Source organism: Trachemys scripta, chromosome 4 (assembly GCF_013100865.1).
Source record: "Trachemys scripta elegans isolate TJP31775 chromosome 4, CAS_Tse_1.0, whole genome shotgun sequence".
NCBI classification, from domain to species: domain Eukaryota; kingdom Metazoa; phylum Chordata; order Testudines; family Emydidae; genus Trachemys; species Trachemys scripta.
The window spans coordinates 129,741,606-129,764,432 of record NC_048301.1 but is presented as its reverse complement, the minus strand read 5'-3'; the positions used below and the strand labels follow the sequence as shown (position 1 = coordinate 129,764,432).

General features: G+C 47.8%; 1 protein-coding gene across 2 annotated transcripts in view; it reads right to left on the bottom strand.

The window, feature by feature from the left end:
• Positions 1 to 21,719, bottom strand: part of LOC117875929 (potassium voltage-gated channel subfamily A member 3-like) — a 32,697-nt gene extending 10,978 nt beyond the window's left edge. Inside the window, exons 1-2 of one of the 2 annotated variants that reach the window (XM_034767531.1) lie at positions 18,084 to 21,719; positions 7,069 to 7,488 (exon numbers count right to left, since the gene is read on the bottom strand). In XM_034767531.1, the coding sequence (XP_034623422.1) occupies positions 19,879 to 21,636 (1,758 nt within the window). In that variant the 5' untranslated portion in view covers positions 21,637 to 21,719 and the 3' untranslated portion in view covers positions 7,069 to 7,488; positions 18,084 to 19,878. The remainder of the gene's footprint in view (positions 1 to 7,068; positions 7,489 to 18,083) is intronic. The other variant, XM_034767530.1, reaches the window with a different exon arrangement.
• Between the last annotated feature and the right edge of the window lie 1,108 nt (positions 21,720 to 22,827).

Sequence of the window (22,827 nt, the reverse complement as noted above, 5' to 3'; positions counted from 1 at the left end):
TAACGTTGAGTCTCAAATCCTACCTGGGGTAATTAGCATGACATTGCTTTCCCTCATCATGTTTCTCTCAATCAAGCTGGTTTTGTTAAGGCCTGATATCATCTGAATCATGTTTAGCAACTGGTTAGTCTTGTAAATCTGGCACAAAATTAGTGTGAACTGATGATGGCAAATGTATGTGAATGATTACAGAGAGGCGAGGCCAGGTTCTGATCTCATTTGTACCCGGTGGAAATGCAGAGTAAGGCCAGAGCAGGCAGTCTTGATTTGCACCACTGAACTCAGAACAGCATTTGACCCTAAGTATTTGCCACATTGGCAAATCTACCCGTAATTTTACCATTTCAAATGTAGTAAAAGGGTGGGGGAAATCCAGTCCTCTCTAATGACTGCAAATATTACATATTGTCACTACCCCGGAGAAACTTTACCTGCCACATTTAGATAAGATCTAAATATTTCAGACATTTAACTAGGACAAAGCAAATATAAAGAGACCTTTAATAGAGGGGAAGTCCCACTGTTTCTTTGAGATACAAACCAGAGAGAGTTTTGGAAATCTATCACTCTACAAAATTAATGGTCCTGCTTTTTTTTAATGCAACCAAAACTCCTGCTTAGAGTATGTAGTTAGGGTAACATTTTCAAATCCACCTGAGTGACTTAGACTTGTCTACAGGGGGAAGCTATTGCACTTTAAATGCATACCTTTGGGCCTTGTCTACACTGCCAATTTCCAGCGCTGAAACTTTCTCGTTCAGGGGGGTGAAAAAACACACCCCGGAGCGATGCAAGTTTCAGCGCTGGAAAGTAGCAGCGTAGACAGACAGTGCACCAGCGCTGGCAGCTACTCCCCTCATGGGGGCAGGGTTTTTTTACAGCACTGGGAAAGCTCTTTCCCAGTGCTGGTGCCACGACTACACAGCCATGTTACAGCACTGCCGCTGGTAGTGAAGACATACACTTAGATTATATTTCAAAAACTATTGCGGAATAGATCTTGTGTGGACAATCTTACTCCGCACTAAAGAGTGCCTTTGTACAGATGAGCTTAATGGATGAATCTACTTACAAAATGGATTAATCTAAACTGCACAAAGGTTCTCGTGTGGAATAAACGTGTCCACGCAGAAACTATTTTGCAACATCTATTTCCCCATGTGGACAGGCCCTAAGTACTACTGACTTTCACTCCAATTTAGGCTCCTAAATCACATAGATGCTTGTAAAAATGTTTCTGCGGAGTATAAATTGCTCTGATCTCTGACCATGTCCTCTTCCAATCCACTGCAGTCATGTGGAGCCAGATTTTCAAATTCTCAGCACACACAACCAGGGTCAGATTTTCAAAAGAGCTCAGCTCCCACGCAGACATCTAAGTAACCACACGATTTTCAAAAGAGATCGGCACCCAGTGTGCCCCAACGTGCAATGCTTTTAAAAACTTGCCTTATTAAATTATGTCCATATTTGGATCTTATGATGACTAGGATATACAGTGGCTACAGGATTGCAACCTAAATGGATGAAGTAGGAGGTGCTAATCCATAGGCCCCTTTAGCACACAAGTCTGCAAACTGACTGACTGCAAGTACACCCCGCACCTAACAGAGTCCTGCTGACTTCACCGGTTCTCTGCTCACCTGCCCCGAGTCTCAGGAGGTTCTGCATGTGTCCGCTGGTGCAGTTCATGTTCCAGAATCAAGGCTATGCACCAGATTTTTAAAGATATTTAGGCAGCCAGGTTGCAATCCACAAAGGGACTTAAATGTTGCAACGCTGAGTGTCATGGCGCTTAACTTTTAGGCACCTAGAAAATCATAGGAACTACGCTGTGACCCACAAAGCCAAGTTAGATGCCAAGGTTCCCTATACAATTAGTAGGGAGAAGCAGGTACCTAAAAATGCAATTCACAAAACCCAGCCTGCCAGGTTCATTTTCCCCCTTCCTGCCAGAAAAGGAGAGCGGATTTGAACAGGGGTCTCCCACCTCTGTATGCTATAACTACTGAACTATGGGATATTCAGATGTTGAGCTCCCACAAGCTCTGCTGTTGAAGCTGTTCCATTGTAGATAAATGATGAGTGATTGAACCCGAGAGAGTAGGAAAGATGCTGTAGTCCAGTGGTTAGGGCCCCCCAGGAGCAGGAGAGCGAAGGTCAAGCTCCCTGCTCCGAGCAGGCAGGTAGAATTGTAGAGCTATACTGAGTATGCAGAGAAGCCCATGCTGCATGAAGAAAGAGCTGCCAGTGGCTGCAGCCTGGCCCCCAACTTGCAGTCCTGCACCTCGGCTGGCTCACCAAATTAAGTCCCTCCTGAAAACTGACCCTCTTTCTCCAGTCCCAATTATCATACTACAACAGACATATTTTACTCTTTCCAGCACAAATGTTCATGAGCCACATTACTGCTATTCCTCTAAATAATTATACATTTTAAATTTGCTTCTAATTAATTTTCCAAAAACCCTACTTCATAAAGATAAATCAATGATTCAAAGGCTTTTGGAGGGGTGGGAGATAATTTATATTTGGCAAATATGCGGTCAGTGTATCAAAGGCAATTTTGCCTTTTTCCCCAAACCTTTTAGTTTACTAAGAGGGATTTTTCACATGAATTATAATGGGTTTTCACCACTCATAGGACTCTACAGTGGCTACCCAGAGAAGTAAAATGCATTTTCCTGTACTACTCAAACATCTTGTTACCACTAGGTTTGCTTATTGCAATCCTAAATAGCCCCAAATGGCCATTATCTAATATACTTATGACAACTATATGGCTGTCAGTTTAAAACATACTTAAATTCATTTGCAGCTCACATTTCCAGATTCATCTCCGGGAGAAACCTTGCATTCGTCATTAAAACGATACTAGGCTCGAGTTGCCTCTCAGACGTGTTTCTCACCTGTCTAACTTCAGTGACTTCAACTGAATCACTCTCGATTTAAACTGGAGTAGCTGAGAGTTAGGCACCAGGACTATCTGTGCATGGACCATTCCCCTCCTTGGGAAGGGAGGCTCAACCACCTCTGTGGAGCCTGTCACAGTTCTGAGGCAACTGCACCTTTGACCGTTTCTGTGGTCAGCTCTACGAATGTCCATTCAGGTCTGAGGCCTCTAGCCTTCATTTCTCTAAGGGCAGGGACCCACATCCCTTCTCCTATTCCCCAGGGGGTCAGGCTACCAAGGCTGTGTCGCAGGGAGCCAGTCCTGCCCCAAGAGAGGTAATGGCTAGAGGCCTTAGACCTGAACGGGCATTCCTAGAACAGACCCCGGCAGCGGGAAGGTCAAAGGCACAGTTCCCTGAAATTGTGACCTATGGGGGGATTTTGCATTAATCACCCACTAGTGACTGCAGATTCTGCAGGAAACGCACCTCCCCACAGTGAACCAGGAGCACATAAATACCTGTCATCTGTATTGGTACAAAGGGGTACGAATGGGCCTGTCTCAAGATAATGATTTTTGAGGCGTTCATACTTTAAACATAAAATACAATATGACCTCCCACCCCCCACGGCCTCCCAAAAATAGATACAGCATGTAGTTGCAATATCTGTCTCAGCACCATTTACACTTTCCTCTGGCAGTGCTGAAGGAGAGGATGGAAACAGGCCAGCCTAGGGGGATTCCTGCAGAGCAAAAAAGTGCGCAATTTAAAAACAAGTATGCAGCACCCAGCAATTTGGAAGGGCAGGTTTGTGTGTGTGTCTAATTCAAAGAATCTCAGCCCTTCCCCGTGCTAGGCAAATAATTCACTCTCAGGTGGAAGCCAACTGTGCTAAATTTCAGCTCCAAAGAAATGTTTGTTCTGAAGTTATAAAGAGACTGATTAAAAAGGCCAATGAACAAGACACAGAACTAGATATAATGAGTCTCCATAAACCAAACAGGAAGCATCTGGTTCTCTGTGGACAAAACCTGAGCCCTGCATGAAGCTACCGTAAGTACGTTTTGCTGAGTGGGCACCACAGGTCAACATCAAAACCAGAGCCCTATCTTGAAGCAAGGGACTAAGGGGAGGGAGTTTATCCCCCACTCCCCTGCAAGCTGGGGGTTGTTCAAGACTGAAATAGAAGAGGTGAAAAAAGAGAACCCCTTGTGTTCGTGGGGTAAAGGAGCACTCTCCCCACCATCTAAAAATGATTCCAACCATCCCTCCTGGTCCTGGGGTCTGCAGAAAGAGAACCCCGGGGCCTTTGGTATCAAAAGCTGCTTGCCGAGGCATGGTCACTATCTGCATCCAGTGCCAGGAGAGGCTCACAGCCTAACATAACCAGGTGCAGGTTCTGCTCATAGCCGGGTTTAAATCGTGACTGTCCAGGCTCAGTAAAGTCTGGGGTTTTCAGAAACTGCCATTACAGGGGTTCTCGGGACAAACTTTTTGGTGGCCTCAGAGTGCAGCCACCAACTCTTGCTGGTGGCCGCTCTCTCACGTTTTCCTTAAATACTTAATTAGCTTTAGGGAAAACAAATAAATATGCACATATACACATCCAAATCATTGTAATTCATTTACTGCTAGCTAGTAAGTCTGTTGTGAAAAGGGATATTAACAAACATACAAGTATCACTTTTCACAGCAGACTTACTCAGCCCTGGCAAGCCTGGGGACAAATTAAGCCCTGGGGGAGGGCCAGGGGAGATGGGGGTGGGGGCTGGGGGAGACAACAAGGGCTCGAGCCTGAAGCCCTGTGACCAGAGCCCAAAGTCCCGTGGCCGGAGGATGAGGCCCGAGGATGGAGCCTGAAGCTATGTGGCCGGACCCTTGGGCCTGCTGCCATGCAGCCAGCACCCAGGACTGGAGCCCGAAGCTCTCCAGCGAGAGCCTGCCACAGCTGGAGCCCAAAGCCCTGAGCCCCACCACCCCTGGAAAGGTGGGGAACTCACTGGCTGCCTGCTCCTACAGCCTTATGCCCCAGGTGACTCCAGAGTGGGGCAAGGCCCAACCCCTGCTGGTGGCCCCAGCAACCAACACCAAGGCGGTGCATCCAGGAGCAACGGGGAGGAAGCACCACTTTGCCCTTCCCACCCCATCTCCCTACTCCTGCAGGGACTGGGGAACCCAGCTGAGCGAATGAGCAATGATCCAAACTGCAGCTAGGCAGGAGTAAGGCATGGGTGAGGAAGGATCGTTGACTTATTTACTGTCTGTTTTGGTGCCTTCAAATAACGCTGCCTTTCTCGGGATTACTCAGATTTAGAACTACAGATGAGAGCAATACTGGCTGGAAAGTTTAGTCCTATTGAAAGCAGAGCAAGAAGATAAAATCCAATGCCTGATTCAGGTCAATCTGAAATGGGATTTGCTTTCCTGTACAGGACAGGAGCCAAATTCATCCCATTGACTTCATTTAGACTCATTCAATTAAAAATGAAAAGGGTGAGGGAGGAGATGATTATGAAAGCCAGAGGGGATTTTTTTTTTAAAGCAGAATGCTTAGCAATCTGTGACTCGAGGCCTTATTCAAAAACACCTAAAGTTCAAGGACTATGCGTTGGCATACACGACACGTACGAGGTGTTAAAAAGCATTTCCTTCCATAGCGTGTTGTGCCAGGCACACAACGCCAAGCTAGCTTCCTTTCACACCTTTCAGTACAGATTATATTTCAAAGTGAATTGAGCATTGTCGAGAGATGCCAGCTTGACAGCCTCGAAGATGTGTATGCTAGTTTCAAGTTAGGGATGGACAAAGTTGTTTTGTCTCATTGCAAACCCGCTCCAGTCCTGTGGGTTTGGGAACTTAACTTGAGCTCAAATGCTAGGTTTGAGCTCTGTTTTGGAGAGAGAATGATAAAAGAAGTGCGGGGGGAGGGGGAAATTAGGATGAAAATTTGATATAGACACTTCAGAAATGAGAGAGAAATGGAGCAAAGGCTGGAGGAGGAAAAGCAAACACAGAGACACAGAGGAGGAAATGAGCAGGGAAAACGAGAGAGAGAAATTCTAATGAAAACAGATACGTTGGGCTAGATCCTCAGCTGGTGTAAACTGGTATAACTCCGCTGGATGTCACGGGAGCTACTCCAAAGTACAGCAGTGAGGATCTGGTTGAGTGAGCTAAAATCTGCCCTGTTGCATCCCTGTCAACTTGAATGGAACTGCACGAATAATTTGGCCCAGTTTAACCCCAGTGCCGTCAACAAGTCAAAGCACTCGCCACGGCCTAGCTTTTCTCGGTGTGCAGGGAGTTTGGGGGCAGTTCTTCTGTACCTAATACAAAGCACAGGCTCCCTTTCAGCTAGGAAAATATTTTTGAATGAATTTCCCTTGTGATGAAAAACGAACATAAGAATGGTCATACTGGGTCAGACAAAGGTCCATCTAGCCCAATATCCTGTCTTCCGACAGTGGCCAGTGCCAGGTACCCCAGGGGGAATGAACAGAACAGGTAATCATCAAGTGATCCATCCCCTGTTGCTCATTCCTGGCTTCTGGCAAACTAAACATACGTTTAAATTACAGGGGAGGAAAAAAGGTTCATGAACCTTAAATCAGCTTTGCAAATACCCTCAAAGAATAGGCAAGTTTCATAAAAGCTCCAGCTTCCATGTGGTTCACCCACCTGTAGGTTTAAAGTAAATAATAATAATACAGTGCTCAGGGTCACTGATGGCCATATGTGGGCGGGGAAGGACTGTCCCCACAGGTCATATTGGCAGTGACCCTGGGTTTTTTTTCACCTTCCTTTACAGCATGTGGGTGCGGGTCACTTGCCAAATTATCTGGGTATTTCCCACTTAACCAGTTCCCTGCCACTGCAGGGCCTTGGGCACTGGTGCACCTCAGTCCCTCCTGTTCTCTGCCTGTGACACATAAATAGTTTATTCTCCTGTGGGCTGTAATACTTGGTCTAACTTTGATTATTGGGTTTAGTGTGCAGGTGCTGGGGCAGGAGGTCAGGCCAGATGATCTGGTGGTCCCTTCTGTCCTTAAACTCTATAATTCATATATTTTGCTTTTCATCTGTAGCTCTCAAAGCACCTTACAAAGATGGTCAGTATCATTATCCCCCTCTTGCATATAGGGAAATTGAGGCACAGAGATGGGATGTGACTTACCCAAGGTCAGCAAGCAGGCCAGTGTCACAGAAAATAGAATCGAAATGTCCTGAGTCCCAATCCAGTGCTCTGTCCACTGAACCATACTATGGCAATAACCCTGGGCCTTGTTCTGCTCCTGGTTGTTCATCTGAATAGCAGCAAATACATTGCCTTGTTTAATTTCTATTCTCTAATTCTGCTGAATGGTACAGCCCCTAGGGGGTCCAGTCACTAAATCTGCCTGAATCCTTTGCGGGCTCTTTGTTACAATCTTCTGGGTCCCGACTCTGAACCTGACTGTATGTGGATGCGCTGCTCCATGGAGCCCCACTCTCATACACAGTCAGCTGCAGAACGGGGCTTTCACATCCATCCATCAACGCTGATTGAATTTGTTCCCTTCTTCCTAAATGACAGTCAAAACTTCCGGTGTTCAATCTGTTGAGAGATTAGAACCATGAGCTGGCTCACTAATGATCAATCCATTATATATTCATAATTATCAGCTTAAAGGGTTCAGTCTGAAGCACACTGTTTTAGCTTGTGTTTCAGTCCTTTGAAAAATGGCATTTGGGGAAATCAGCAGAGATTTTGTTCAAACTCTATCTGGTCCAGAGAGCGATTCGATAACTCTCCACTATGGGGTTTCTTGCACTTCCTCTGCAGCACTTGGTTCTGGCCACTGTCAGAGATAATACTACATGAGCTCCTGCTCTGATCTGGTCTGACAACTCCTAACACTTGTGTCTGTTTTGCCCAAATCAAGCAGATGCACTTGTATTGTTTTGTATTCACAAAAAAATCCCAAATCTGTATAAAATCCTTAATACCAAATATTAACTTACAGACAAACATCAGGTGCACTAAATGTAGAAACAACGAGGAGTCCTTGTGGCACCTTAGAGACTAACAAATTTATTTGGGCATAAGCTTTCGTGGGCTAAAACTCACTTCATCAGATGCATGGAGTGGAAAATACAGTAGAGAGGTATAAATACACAGCACATGAAAAGATGGGAGTTGCCTTACCAAGTGGGAGGTCAGTGTTAGCATATGCCCAAATAACTTTGTTAGTCTCAAACGTGCCCCAAGGACTCCTCATTGTTTTTGCTAATACAGACTAACACAGCTACCACTCTGAAACCTAAATGTAGGACTACAGCATACCCCCATGTTGATCAATATAAACAGACACACACACACACATCTCTGCATACACTGTCCATGTGCAGACTCATAGAAAAAACATTGAAAAATGTCTGAATGGCAGTGCCTTCCGAAAAATGATCTATTTAAAAAAATCAACCATATATATCAAGCTTTGTGCATTTCAGTTTGTTTGGATTTTAGTTTATGAATGTAGTCATCTCACCAGGATTACTCAGACTGTGACCTGGGATGAAAGCAGTAGTGGGTGAGAAACTTAGCCACACTGAACCAGACTGACAAGCTAAAACTTGCTTCATCTCAGTCTATATATATATTTTTATATGAAGATATTTATACCTATCTCATAGAACTAGAAGGAACCGTGAAAGGTCATGGAGTCCAGCCCCCTGTCTTCACTAGCAGGACAAATTACTGATTTTGCACCAGATCCCTAAGTGGCCCCCTCAAGGATGAACTCACAACCCTGGATTGAGCAGGCCAATGCACAAACCACCGAGCTATCCCTCCCCCACACCAGTTTTAATTTACTTGATCATGTCTCAATTCATTTTTTAAAAAGGGGGGGGGAGCGGCGCGCAGGGGGAGAATGATGGAGCCCCGAGGGGATTTTCATGCAGGAATGTTTATCAATGTGTTACTGCAGGGTTTACTCAGAATGAAAATCTAAGGCCTGTGCGTTGATATATGACACACAGATGGATTCGTGAAACTTGTGGAGCTTGTAAAACAGCATTTTGCTCATAGAAGGTCTAATCAAATAGTCACCGTGGAATTAATGAGCAGTATTTTTCAGCAAAGCACTGTTGGTTGCATTTTGCCCTGTACTACCAGCCGCAGTGTTAAAATGGCTTCAATAAAAAGAACAAGCACAGGTACATATTCCTCGGCTGCAAGAGGGAATGTTTTCTTAATGGGCATATGATGAATATGCTGTTCACGTAGATGTTGTGAGCGTATTTCCGTTCTCCCTGTTCAGTAAGCCTAGTACAAAATGTGAAATCTGGATACGTCTACTGTGACCCATCCCGAAAGATTGGAACGGTTGCAAAAAGGAGAGCAAAGAGCAGCTACTTAGAGTCCATGGATTCAGGGCCAAATTCTGGTCTCAGATACACATATAACTGAGTAGCTCTGTTGACTTGAGTAGTGTCTGCAGGCTTACACTGGTATAATTGAGAGCGATGGAATGTAGCCTGCAGTATGTAATGTATGTGTATGGAGTGCATTCTCTCCCTGCTTCAGCCCCTTTGGGCCACAAAACTTAGGGTTACCATATTTTGAGTGTCCAAAAAGAGGACACTCCACAGGGCCCCGCCCTCGTCCCAACTCCACCCCTTCCCCAAAGTCCCTGCCCCAACTCCGCCCCCTCCTCTGCTTCCTGCGAACATTTGATTCGCGGGAAGCGGGAAGCAGGCAGCAGGTAAGCTGGGGGAGGGGGGGGGGGAGGAGGCACGGCCCAGTCTGGCCCCCCCAACCGAGCGGCTCCCTCCGGCGGCCGGCCCCGGCCCCAGCATCTCCAGCCTGGCTCGGCTCGGGCCCTGGGGTGCCGGCCCCAGGCCGGCCCCTGGCCCAGCACCCCGGCCCCCGGCCCAGCACTCCCGGCCCCGGCCCCAGCCCCAGCCCAGCACCGCCGGCCCCAGCCCCCGGGCCAGCACGCCCAGCCCGGCCCCCGGCCCAGCACCCAGCGGCACCGGCCCCTCCCTATTTTCCCGGACATGTTCGGCTTTTTGGGATTTCCCCCCGGACGGGGATTTGAGGCCCAAAAAGCCGGACATGTCCGGGAAAATCCGGACGTATGGTAACCCTAACAAAACTACCTGATCTCCTCCAGCAGGAAAGGCATCAGTGGTTTCTACACGACCCCTTTACTCCCATACAGCCCCTGGTGCAGGGGGTGTGCCAGGGAAGGAAGGGAGCACAGCCAGACCACTCTTGCAGTCCCTGGCTGATGGACAGCTGATTGGGAGCCATAACCAGCTGGTGTATATCAAAGCAGCCCTGAGGCTGTTCTAATCTAAACTACACCGGGCTTGGGGCTGTGTAGAACCAGCCCTTGGATCTGGGAGCCACAGCTTGTGCTGTGAGTCTCAGGAGCCTGGCCCCTTGCATCCCAGGGAAATATCACCCCAAGGAAGGGCAGGCAAACTACCAAAACTGCCCTCCCTCACGTTTTTCTGGTGGGGGAAGGGGGCATCTTGTGTTTTGTGACCGGTGCCCTGCCAGTGTAGACCTCCAGAGGGGCGGTTGCGGGTAGTTCCCAGTGACGCACCCTCCCCTGGTAGATTTTCTGCCCAGGCGTTCCTGCGCCTGGGTTGATGCCAGCAGAAACTATTTCTGAATACGGCAAGCATTAACACACATGCCAGGGCAGGCAGGGTCAGTGCTGCTCTGTCCTCTCTCCCCATTCTCTGAACCCAGCTCCTCTACCTGCACCGTCACTGCTCTCTGCAGAAACCTCATTGCTGGGCGGCAGGATTGGGACGTCCTGCGATATCAAAATGAAATAAACCAGTCACCCCCCGCATCTCCTAAGCCCAACCATTCCTGCCTTCCTCCTGTTGATCTTCCTCCTTATGCCGCTTCCCAACGGCAATGCTATGAATTAGAATTCTTTAAATCTCGGGGAGGGGAGAGGGTTTAAACAAAAAACAAGCTTTTGAGCCCATGTCCGCAGACAGAAACCGACAGCCGTAGCAATATTCAGCTATATGGCATGAAGGAGGGTGTCCATCTGCGTGTGGAGGAATGCATTGCAAGCTTCCGATCTCATCCGGACAAGTGAGGTGTCAATCAAATTCTATTAGGCTGCGGATGCTCATGCCATCAGAAAAATTTGGTTGAGAGCCAGATCCCCAGAAGGTATAAATCAAGCTCCATTCAAGTCAATGGAGCTACACCGATACACGCCAGCTCAGGATCTGGCTCTATAATTTGTAAGGAATTTTAACTGGTTACAGGACGCAACTGATTTAAGAGGGAGGGCAGAGGGTAAAGAGGAAAAAGATGCTGTGTAGCTGATTTCACTTTGATGCATGCATTTGCAACGTTAGGTATATTGGGGTAAAGATGTCAAACATCCACGGTGTAGGTTGTCTCAGTCCCCAATACCCTGAGTAATGAGCTAGTCTTCCTTGAAACAGAAAGGGGAAGCGTGCCACCAACACCTTCCCCATAAAACTCCTGCTGTGGTTGGAGATCAAGGAACAGGTCAGGGAGCGCTCACAACCAGTTTCCCCATGAGAGCTGAACCAATTCTTGTTTTTTCAGGTCTGTGGCTGGACTGACAGCTCCAGGGAGAGGAGGGGAGAGGTGAGTTTTGTTTGATTAGAAACAAACCCGATTTTTTTTTTCCTCCGCAAAACAAAAAACCACAACCACTTCGGTTGGGTGAAACGAAATGTGTTCAACAGTGGTTCAAAACGTTTTCTTTTGAAAATCTAGTTTTGAAAGGGAATGTCAAAACAAATCATTGACATTTCTGAGTTGGTTTTCCAATTGTTTTCGATGAATTTGCAAAGAGTGTTGGTGCATTTTTTCAGTGAATTTCATATTTGGCAAAAAAAAAAAGTCACCTAGCTCTATTCCTCCGAAATAGCTCTGCAGCTGCCCCTGGGATTATGCGCCACCTTATGTGTATCTTGTTTTCAGATTAATTTGGTATTAATAATCAGGCTAACTTTATTTAAGGGATTCAAGCAAAAATAATCATCTCACTAGAGATTTCAAGGCCTGTAATCATCTAGTCCAGTGGTCTCCAAGCTTTTTTACGCCCAAGATCACTTTTTGAATCCAAGGGCAACCCAGGATCTACCCCGCCCCTACCCCAAGGCCCTGCCCCACTCACTTCATCTCCCCCCCCCGCATCACTTGCACTCCCCCACCCTCACTTGCTTTCACTGGGCTGGGGCAGGGGCTTGGCGTTCGGGAGGGAGTCCGGGCTCTGGGCCGAGGGGTTCGCAATGTGAGAGAGGGCTCTGGGCTGAGCCTGGAGCAGGGCGTTGGGGTGCAGGTGGGGATGAGGGGTGCAAGCTCTAGGAGGGAGTTTGGGTGCAGGCGGGGGGAGGGGGCTCGGGGTGGGGCTTGGGGTGCAGGAGCAGGTTCGGGGTGCAGGAGTGGGTATGGGATACTGGCTCCCGGTCAGCGGCGGGTACAGCGAGGTTAAGTCAGGCTCCCTGCCTACTCCGGCCCCACACCGCTCCCAGAAGAGGTCAACATGCCCCTGCGGCCCCTGGGGTAGGCAGGAGGTAGGTGGCTCCGCCTGCTGCGCCTCTCTGCAAGCACCGCCTCTGGAGCTCTCCCGGCCAATGGGAGCTGTGAGGGCGGCACTTGCAGGCAGGAACAGCACGCGGAAGGAGACCCCTGCCCCCACGCTCCCGGGGCCGCAGGGCTGCGCTGGCCGCTTCCGGGAGCGGCGTGGGACTGGGATAGGGAGTCTGCCTTAGCAGCAGCCCCACTGCACTACCAGAGATAACGATTGACTGGGAGATCCTCTAGGATCGACCAGTCAATCGTGATCGACCGGTTGGGGACTGCTGATCTAGTCTAACCTCCTATATAACATGGCCACAGAACTTCCCCAAAATAATTCCTAGAGCAGATCTTTGGGGGGGGGGGGGCAAATACACTCCTGATTTAAAAATTGGTTCAGACCAATTTCCCCACCTCCACTGAACAAACCCACCAGTCCAAATTTAATTCCTAAAAAACTTCTCGACTAACTGGTATTCCAGACGGGCTATTTTCTTTTCACGAGTTCACACAAGCAAAAGCTACCCAACTACGTTATTATGTATTTATTTGTGCATCTGACACACAGGCTCGCCACCAAAGAGTCTGCCCATCAAAGCCAAGACAGACAATCCCAACCTACAGCTGTTTCCAAGGTAACCACTGCCTAGGAAATAAGCAGGACACAGCGGAAAGAATTTAAAATAAACCAACAGCCCTCATTGTTTTACTTTAAAATTTCTCACTTTAAAAACCTCTTTAAATTAGAAAAATGAGTCTAAAATACTGCAACAGAAATACAATGGCCCAGATTCTCAGCAGCACCCAGCAAACTGCTTGCAGCTCCTGAGGGCCAGGGTAGGTTCTAGGCTCACTCCATCTCCAGCTGGGACATCACTGACGTACAGCAGCACCCTGCCCACACCCTGTCCTCTTGGGTACATCCTTAATATGCCCCCTTTGCCAGGGCACAAAAACCAGCTCTCTCTGCACTATACCTGGGGAATGTCCAGAAGGCCAGATCTGACGCCTTTATGGTCCCATAGTGTGGAAAAGAATCTGGCGCAATACCAAATGGATAGTAATATATTTGTATTTTCCTTCTTACTGGCTCTCATGACGGGAAGGAGTACGTAATTTACCAGAGGCTGTGCCTTGCATGTAGTAGCATGTTCCAGCGGATACTCACTGGAACATGCTACTACATGCAGTGGGACTCAGGAAACCTCGGTACTATTCCTGGTTCTGCCACTGCCCTGCTAGGTGAACCAGTGAGAGTCACCGCCTTGCTCCATGTCTCAGTTTGCCCATCTGTAAAATGGGAAGAATAATACTGACCTCCTTTGTAGAGCATTTTGAGATCTACTGGTGAAAAGTGCTATGTCGGAGCTCGGTATTATTAAAACGATTTCCCAGGGAGAAATTTTACCTCTTCTGGAGGAAGCTGACCAGCTACGCATTCCAGGCCTGACTGACACACGCACACACGGGGTTATGCAGTGTTGTTCTTATAATCAATTATTTGTATTGGGACTGTGCCCAATGGGCCTAAATCAAGATCTACTGTGCGATGACCTGTATAAACATATAGAGAGAGCCCCTGCTCCAAAAAACTTACAATAGAAAAAGACAGAAGTAGGTACAAGGTAGAGCACTCAGGAGGATGCCAGGCACAAGACATGTCAGAGAAAAAGCTGTGGAACTCTTTTGTTTCCGATTTGTTGCCAAAACTTAGTTGTATATCTGTTGGGTGGGGCACTTGGGTTTGAAGAGAGGGAGAGGAAGGAATTCTGGGAGGAAGACAGGAGGGTGGGTAAAGGGAGAAGGAACTTGAGGACGAGGGCAGCGAAATGTGGAAAAGAGAAAGAGACCATCTCAGATTTCCCATAGGGGAACAGCATTACTAATTCAGTGTTACCTTCTGGACCAGTACTTGGTGTCTTCATGAAATATTTAGCAGTCATGGCAATGACCTTACACAGAATGAGACCGTTGCTCACCCCTCCCTCGGGGATTGGCTAATTAAGGGTACTGCTTTGGAGAGAATCAAAGGATCTGCCGGTTCAGCCACTGTGGCACTGAAGTCTTAAGATAATTACTTGAAACCTCAACTTGTCCCTGATCAGAATAGATGGGAGCCTTGCTAGATTCAGCCCCTTTCCTCCTCCTGCAAGGATCCTGGATACCTGGTAAGAAGAATTCACCAGGGCCACCAGGTATCAACAAGGCCCTTGCTGTGAAGGCTGGAATCTGCTGTTTGTGGTACCCATTGCATGCCATCCTAGAGGAAGTTTAGGGCATGTCTACACTAGAACTGGAAGGTGTAAAGTGAAGCTCCCTTAAGAGCCCTTATCAGTGGTTGCAGTCCGTCCCCCCCCCACACACACACTTGCACCCCATCTTGGTAGCAGACTCCCTCTGATATGCAGCCCAGGGACAATTTACCATGTGGAAAGGACTTCTAAATTCCTCTGTATCATTGATACAGTCTCTCCGTGATGGGACCTGCACACGGAGGTCACCAGAAAAGTTCCCGTTGACTTCAGTGTGCATTGGATCACACCCTTCTTTATGGGGTCTAGGAAATAAGCAGCACACAAGTGCAATGAAACCAAAAGAATTTGGGAAGGCCAAGAATTATAATGGCTCATTAATGTCCTGAAGATACGTGGTGGCCCTGCATGAACTCTGAATTTGAAGAAAGGAAAAAAAAAAAAAAAAGTATTTGGAAGACCAGGTCTGTGAAAGCCCAGACAACCACGCCACAATGGGTTACAAATAGCAAGGAGGCACGGGGTTTTGTTCCTTGTGGCGGGAACGGTCTATTTCTATTCTGTCCTCTCTGTCCTTCAATGCAGGGAGTGAATGTCACCCCTGCTGCCAGATGAGAGATGTGAAAGACAGGGATGCAGCAAGAAAGCACAGAAGCCAGAAAATTCAGTTACGGGTCCCACCGCAATGGTAACCATGCCATTAGGCACATGCATTTTATAGTATCAGAGGGGTAGCTGTGTTAGTCTGAATCTGTAAAAAGCAACAGAGGGTCCTGTGGCACCTTTAAGACTAACAGAAGTATTGGGAGCAACAATACTAACAATACTAACAGAAGTATCGATGCTCCCAATACTTCTGTTAGTCTTAAAGGTGCCACAGGACCCTTTGTTGCTTTATGCATTTTATAGCCACTCAAGTTAACATCATGTAGAGCAATCAAAAGTACTACCGATGAGCCAAGTTACAGCTGCTTCAGAAATCCTAGCTTTGAACTGCTTGACGTCTGTACACATACAATGTCAAACGGGAAGTTTTATTCATGTTTCCTCCGTTAAATATAATGGTGTATAACACTAGACAACCCCTGCTAGGGAAGGTTTGTCCATAAACTGCTAGACAATTTACCTGCAGCAGAAGAGATAATACTAATCTTCTAACACTGCCCCTTCTAAGCATGTTAAAAACATTCTAGTCTGACGTGCTGCAAAGTGCCGATCTTTATCTCAAAAATGACTGTCAGAGTCCTGAGAGATCCACTAGGCACATGGCAAGATGGGAGATAAAATGCATTACAGAGCGCTAGCAGGCTGCAGAGAGAACAGTCCTTCATCACTGGGAGCAACAGTCTCCCCGATCTCTACAGGAAAGGTCTCGAGATTTTCCGTCTGGAAAAGCTAATGAAAGCGTAACCTTCAGACTGCACAACTGTGCAGAGATACGGTACCTGATACTGACCAAGCTAAACTCACTGCTATGAAGTGGAGACAAGAGCAGGTAGCCAGCGATGGAATTTCCACTTTTCCCCATTCTCCTCCCACCTCTCTGCTTTCAATATTTTGTCTACACGGTTTACATTTGTAAAGAAGAGAGCAGCAGCGATTTTTGGTGGCTGTCAGACATGCTTTGTCAGCTGTACCATATGCTATATTTGGGGAATGGGCTCTTTTATTGCATCCTATTCACTGGATTTTTTTTTTTCAAGCTCTCTTATGGACATCACCTTTTTTGGACAAAAACATAATTTTTTCCAATTATTTGGTCACCTTCCCGCCTCCCCCCCCCCCCCATGTGGTAAGAAGTGGTCGTGCAAATCCAAAATTATTAGTTACACCTCACTGCACATTATATGCACACAGGTGTGCTTTTTTTTTTTAAATGATTCCAAAGTGCCATATTTGGGCTTATAAGATGTCTCCCCCACATATCCAAACATGTTGACACTAGAAGAATTCAAACACAGAATTCATCTGGAAATCTATTGTGCTCTGAGTGGAAGTCAAGCGGACAGTATTTCCACTGCTTTCCCACTGTAATCCAGGTGAATAAAATCTTTAATTGTGATTAACATTTCAAAAACACGTCCAAAAAAGTCTTATATCCTCAATAGAAAATGAGGAACACTGAATGTTCTCCCTCTGTGAGAAAATTTGCATATGGTTTTATCAAAGTGAGGATTTGCTGTCTTTGAAATCACACTTAAGTACAGGTACACAAATGTAAAAGGCATGTTAAGGAGTTATATAGACAACTGATGGACAAACAACTTGTGCTTGGACGAATGACAAAAGTGTTCATGAAAGTATGGAAAGAAAAATATGGAGGATCAAATTTCTGTATATCATCCTCCCACCCCTAAAACAAAACTGGCAAGAAAGGGGCACTCACATCTATCTAGCTACAACTATAGCTCCCCTCACCATAATATCTGACCATTGCATAATCATTAATTGACCAGATTCTGAGCTGCTGTAAACTGATGGAGCTCTAGTGAATTTATGTCAATTTACACTAGCTGATCTGGCCTAATGAATTTTCTCAAAGGTTTTATTAATTGAAAGAGGGGAGAGCTAAAAAGAAGATGGAGGCAAAGGGGTACAGTTAAATAAGATCAGAACAGAATATCACATATAAATCATGAGTGAAATCCTTGCTCCTCTGAAGTCAATGGTGAAACTCTGTTGAGTTCAATAGAGCCAAGAATTTTATAAAGAATAAAACCATATTATAAATTTAAGAAAACTCTGAGCTTATAATTAAAATCAGATAATTATTTGCCTATAATAACCTGCCCAGTCCCATTCCTTTCTACATTATTTTGCTGTAAATAAGACAAATTCCTCCAATTCAGCAAAACTCTTAAGCTTAAACCCATCCATATTCAGCAAAGCCCTTACCTTCAATGGGACTTAAGCGCATCTTAATCAGACCCTTACTGCTGACACCAAGGTTGCATCTTTACAGGGAGGAATGGGTTGTCATTGGATTTTCTTTTTAAAAGGGATCTGAGACTAAGTGAACTAAACCATTGTGAAAATTGTAATTTTAGCATAATATTGGTGATCAAAGCCACAAACTGTATTGATGCTTCGCTGCAGAATGAGTATGTGTAGTGCTATTTAAACTAAATACATATTATTGAAATCAAATGATATGAAAAATCAAAATTAAATAAGACCATACAGTTAGCTGGAGGGAAAAAAGTCAGGGGGCTCTTATGGAAAAGATTATTGCACTTTAGCTCATTTACATGTTCGTAAAGGGAGAGCTGGATGCTGTGGTTGGTACAAAAAGATGAGGTCTATATCTGAAAGCACAAATGTCTTAAAAAGCATAATCTGTTCTCTCCACAGCGCATAACTCACCTGTTTCTGTCTGATGTTCCGCAGCTGCTGACTTGGATGAGATGAGGCAGGCATATTTTCCCTCAGGGTTTTGGTTACTTTGCACCCCTGCACTTTATAGGCCTCTGCTTACTCCCCCTCCACACACCCCAATGTCAAAAGATTGATATCCTTTTGTGTTATAAAGTTTCCTGTCTGGTTGTTCAGTTCCGTATACACTTGAAAGTGGAATTGCTGTTTGGAGTTGGAGGGAGGTTTTTGAAAAATCTAGGTCACGTACCATCAGTTTAAGTATGGTTTATTCTGTCAGGGATGAGATCGCCTTTCTAGAACTTCTGAGCAGATGTATAGATTTGCATATAGAGAATCAATTTTCAATTTTACTGCCCAGATATTAACTTGATAGCGAGGGGAATTTGGAGGTTTGTTGCATTTATTGCCTATGAACAGGTGTTTTATTCAGCACATGTGCGCAGCAGCATTCCAGGGATGATCATCTTGCTTCTTGATTCGGTAGGTACCAGGACTTCAGGAATGTTTCAGATCTAAAGAACCATGCATCTAGGATAATAACTAGTTTCTACTCCTAAATCTCTCTGGGATTAACTCTCGGTATGTGTGTGTGCAGTTTACCAGGGCAGCGGCTTTTCCGTGGAATCACAGAAGTTGGAACCATCTGGAAGGGTTACTGTGGAAACAGCACAGGATGAAGGGGGATGGGGCGAAGGGATACCATGACAACCTTTTGGGGTTTCCCAGGAAACCAGGGTTGCTATGGAAACTGCATCACTCAGGTCCGAATTAGTAACTTCCGCTGGAAGGCGTTTGTCACTTTAATCTTCTTGTGATAGATGCAGACGCTTATCTCAGATGCACTGGAAATGGACAAAAATACCCCCACTCTTTGTTTCTAGGCTCTTGGTAGGTTTTGTCTGAGGCTGGAGTCACTTCAAAAAGCCCATTACTGGTTTAATGGGAGCTTAACTATCCCCAATCTGCATTTGCATGATAGGATGTTCAAACGCTCAGGATGCTGTTCAGTTAGTCAATTGTTAAACCTTTCCATGTGGGAAGAACATTTCCCCATACACACCGTGCAGCCAGGAATTTTGGGTTGGATGAAACAATTCCATACAGTTGTGGGAGAAGGGAATTAGGAATAGAGAAGGGGGGCATTTTTCTGATTAAATCAAAACTGATTACACTTGGGTCTCTGAAGAGATTAGAATTTCATAGATGATCTGGCTGGGGAAGAAAAGAAATCAAAGATGTGCCCATAAAGGACATATACCACACGTTCAGTATTAAGCATCATTTAACAATGTGGTAGCAGAGATGCTTTGCAAAATTAAATGGTTATGCCCTCCCCTTGCCCGCCAACAGGCTCTGCAATATAATATTTTCTTCCCTTCCAACTCACGGTTTTCAGTCCAACAAGTGCGTGTGTGCGTGATCGGAAGGGAAACCGGCTACACAGCGACTCTTTGCAAAAACGAGAAAAGAGGCCGGCTGCCCACAAAAAAAACCCACAAAGCAGCCCTGCAACGTGTTGCAGAAAAAACACCTGTTTCAACGGGGAGCGTGTTCTTCTTTTTTGTCCTCTGATCTTTCTTTCCGCAAACACCCCCATCCTCTTATCTTCTGATTATTTTGTAATCCTCTTCCTTGTTCTTTAAAAGGAATGATCTAAAAAATATAGGTGTTGGACAAGGGCGCACACAGACCAATGATGATGCATGTTCCAGACAATACTGATTACATGGTCACTTTGCATTATTATTATTATTTCAACATTTCCTCAGAGGCTTTTTTTTTTTTAAACATCAGTGAAGATCTTTTTGATGTTCACACAATTGGGATTGTTTGTAGCTGTGCAGTTGCCCGTCTTAAAGGCAGCCTGTTTGAATGCAGTGTTGTTGATGCCCCCCTCCTCTATCACCATGTACTCCGACTTGCTCAGGGTGGAATTGCTACGTGCCTTCCTCAACTCCTCCGTAGAGGAGAGGTGCTGGCAGCTCCCTACATGCAGATATTGGGCTTGCTCCTCGCCTTCAGTCTCCCGGTGGTAGAAGTAGTTGAAATTGGAGACTATCACAGGCACGGGAAGGGCAATGGTCAACACCCCAGCAATGGCACAGAGGGACCCCACAATTTTGCCCCCAATAGTGATTGGGTGCATGTCCCCATAGCCCACCGTGGTCATGGTCACCACCGCCCACCAGAAGGCATCAGGGATGCTGCTGAAGCCTGAGGTGGGGTCATCTGCCTCTGCGAAGTAGACAGCGCTGGAGAAGAGGATGACTCCAATGAAGAGGAAGAAGATAAGCAAGCCCAGCTCCCTCATGCTGGCCTTGAGGGTCTGCCCCAGGATCTGCAGCCCTTTGGAGTGTCGTGAGAGCTTGAAAATACGAAAGACCCTGACCAGCCGAATGACCCTGAGGATGGCCAGGGACATGGCTTGCTGGCCGTTCCCCTGCCTCTCAGCCAGTTCCGTGCCCAAGGTGATGAAGTAGGGGATGATGGCCACAATATCAATGATGTTCATGATGTTCTTGGAAAAAGTGGCCTTGCTGGGGCAGGCAAAGAAGCGGACAAGCAACTCAAAAGAGAACCAGATGATGCACAGTGTCTCCACCACGAAGAAGGGGTCGGTGAAGGACGATACCATTGAGACAGCCGCGGAGGAGGAGTTGGTGAAGACATCCATCGCCAAGGGGCCGCTGCTTGTGCCAAAGGTCCCCCCCGTCCCCTCATAGTCACGATCATCCCTGAACTCAGGCAGGGTCTCCAGGCAGAAGATGACGATAGAGATGAGGATGACAAGGACTGAGACAATGGCGATGCCTCTGGCCGGCCCGGAGCTCTCCGGGTATTCAAAGAGGAGCCACACCTGGCGCTGGAACTCCTTGTCGGGCAGGGGCCTCTGCTCCTCGCGGATGAAGCCCTCGTCCTCACGGAACTTCTCCATAGCCTCCTCGCCCAGCTGATAGAAGCGGATCTCCTCCGAGAAGATGTCAATGGGCACATTGACTGGGCGCCGGATGCGGCCCCCAGACTGGTAGTAATAGAGGATGGCGTCGAAGCTGGGCCGGTTGCGGTCAAAAAAGTACTCGTTGCGCAGGGGGTCGAAGTAGCGCATCCGCTTGCGGGGGTCGCCCAGCAGGGTCTGGGGGAACTGGGCCAGGGTCTTGAGCTGGGTCTCGAAGCGCAGGCCCGAGATGTTGATCACCACTCGCTCGCAGCACTCGTGCTCCCCGCCACCCACCGGGTGGTGGCCGGGGGGCAGTGGGACATGGGCCGGTGGGTGGTCGTAGCGTTCCCCTGCCAGCAGCGGGTGGGGGTGCTGGGGCTCCTCCAGCAGGGGGTCCCCCCCACCCACCACCACGGTCATGCCGCCCTCCTCTTCCTCTGCTTCCTCCCCCTCCTCCTGCTCGGGGCCGGGCTGGGGGGGCTCGGGGGGCGGCGGCTCCGTGTAGCCCGGGTTGTGGTGGCTGCTACTGCTGCCGCCGCCCCGCGGATGCCTGCTGGAGGAGGAGGCGGCCGGCGAGCGCAGCAGGCTCCGGTGCTCGTCCATACAGCAGAGCGGGGCAGGGCAGCGGGGGGGCGCCGCCGCCTCGCCCGGCCGGAGAGGGAGAGAGACCCGCCCGCCGCCGCTGCCGCCAGCCGCCGCTCTAGAGAGGAGCGCCGGGGCTCGGCTCAAAAAATCCGCCCCCAGCCCGGGCGCCGCCCAGCGCCAGTCACTCCGCGCCGGGGCCGCCCACAGACCGCCCCGCGCCGGGGAGGGAGCGGGGTGTTGGGCTGGGACAGCCCGGCGGGAGCTCAGGTGGCACCCCGGGGAGAGGTGTCCTTGCAGCCCAGCCAGAAGCCCTAGTGCTGCTCCGGAGAAGAAGCCCAGATGCCTCCCAGGTGGAGGGCATAGAAGCGTAAAGAGATGTGCATGGAGTGGGGCAGGTTGCCTCGTCCCACGCAGGGCACAGCCCGGGGAAGGGGAAGCCTAGGGAGATGCCTGCTCCACAGAGGCAGGGCCGGCTCCAGGGTTTTGGTCGCCCCAAGCAGCCAAAAAAAAAAAAAAAAGCCGCGATCGCGATCTGCGGCAGCAATTCGGCGGGAGGTCCTTCGCTCCCAGGCGAAGTGAGGGACCATCCGCCGAATTGCCCCCGAATACCTGGACCTGCCGCCTTCTCCGGAGCGGCCGCCCCAAGCACCTGCTTGAGAAGCTGGTGCCTGGAGCCGGCCCTGCACAGAGGGGCTCAATCCAGGGGATGGTGAAGCTTAAGGCATGCCCATCCCAGGGGAGGCACAAAACCCTCCCGCCCAGGCCAGCGGGAGCCCACAAGGATGCTCAGGGAGATGCCCACCATGGCAGGAGGAGGAACACACCCAGCTCTTCCGGGGGAAACGCTTACTGATAATATTCATTGGAGTTAGTCTGAAAACCTTAATTTTTCCTGCAAGAAATTTTGAATGCACAATTTATCCCTCTCCTCCCCCCCAATGGGGAATTTGGAGATATAACATTTTTGTTTTAAATTGACATCTGGAAACCCAGTGCATTTTGGTTTGTTCTTGAGAAACAAATGAAAGATTACAAAGAAATGAAAAAAGCAACAGAGAGTCCTGTGGCACCTTTAAGACTAACAGATGTATTGGAGCATAAGCTTTCGTGGGTGAATGCCCACTTATTATTTTATTATATGGAGATATCCCATCTCCTAGAACTGGAAGGGACCTTGAAAGGTCATCGAGTCCAGCCCCCTGCCTTCAC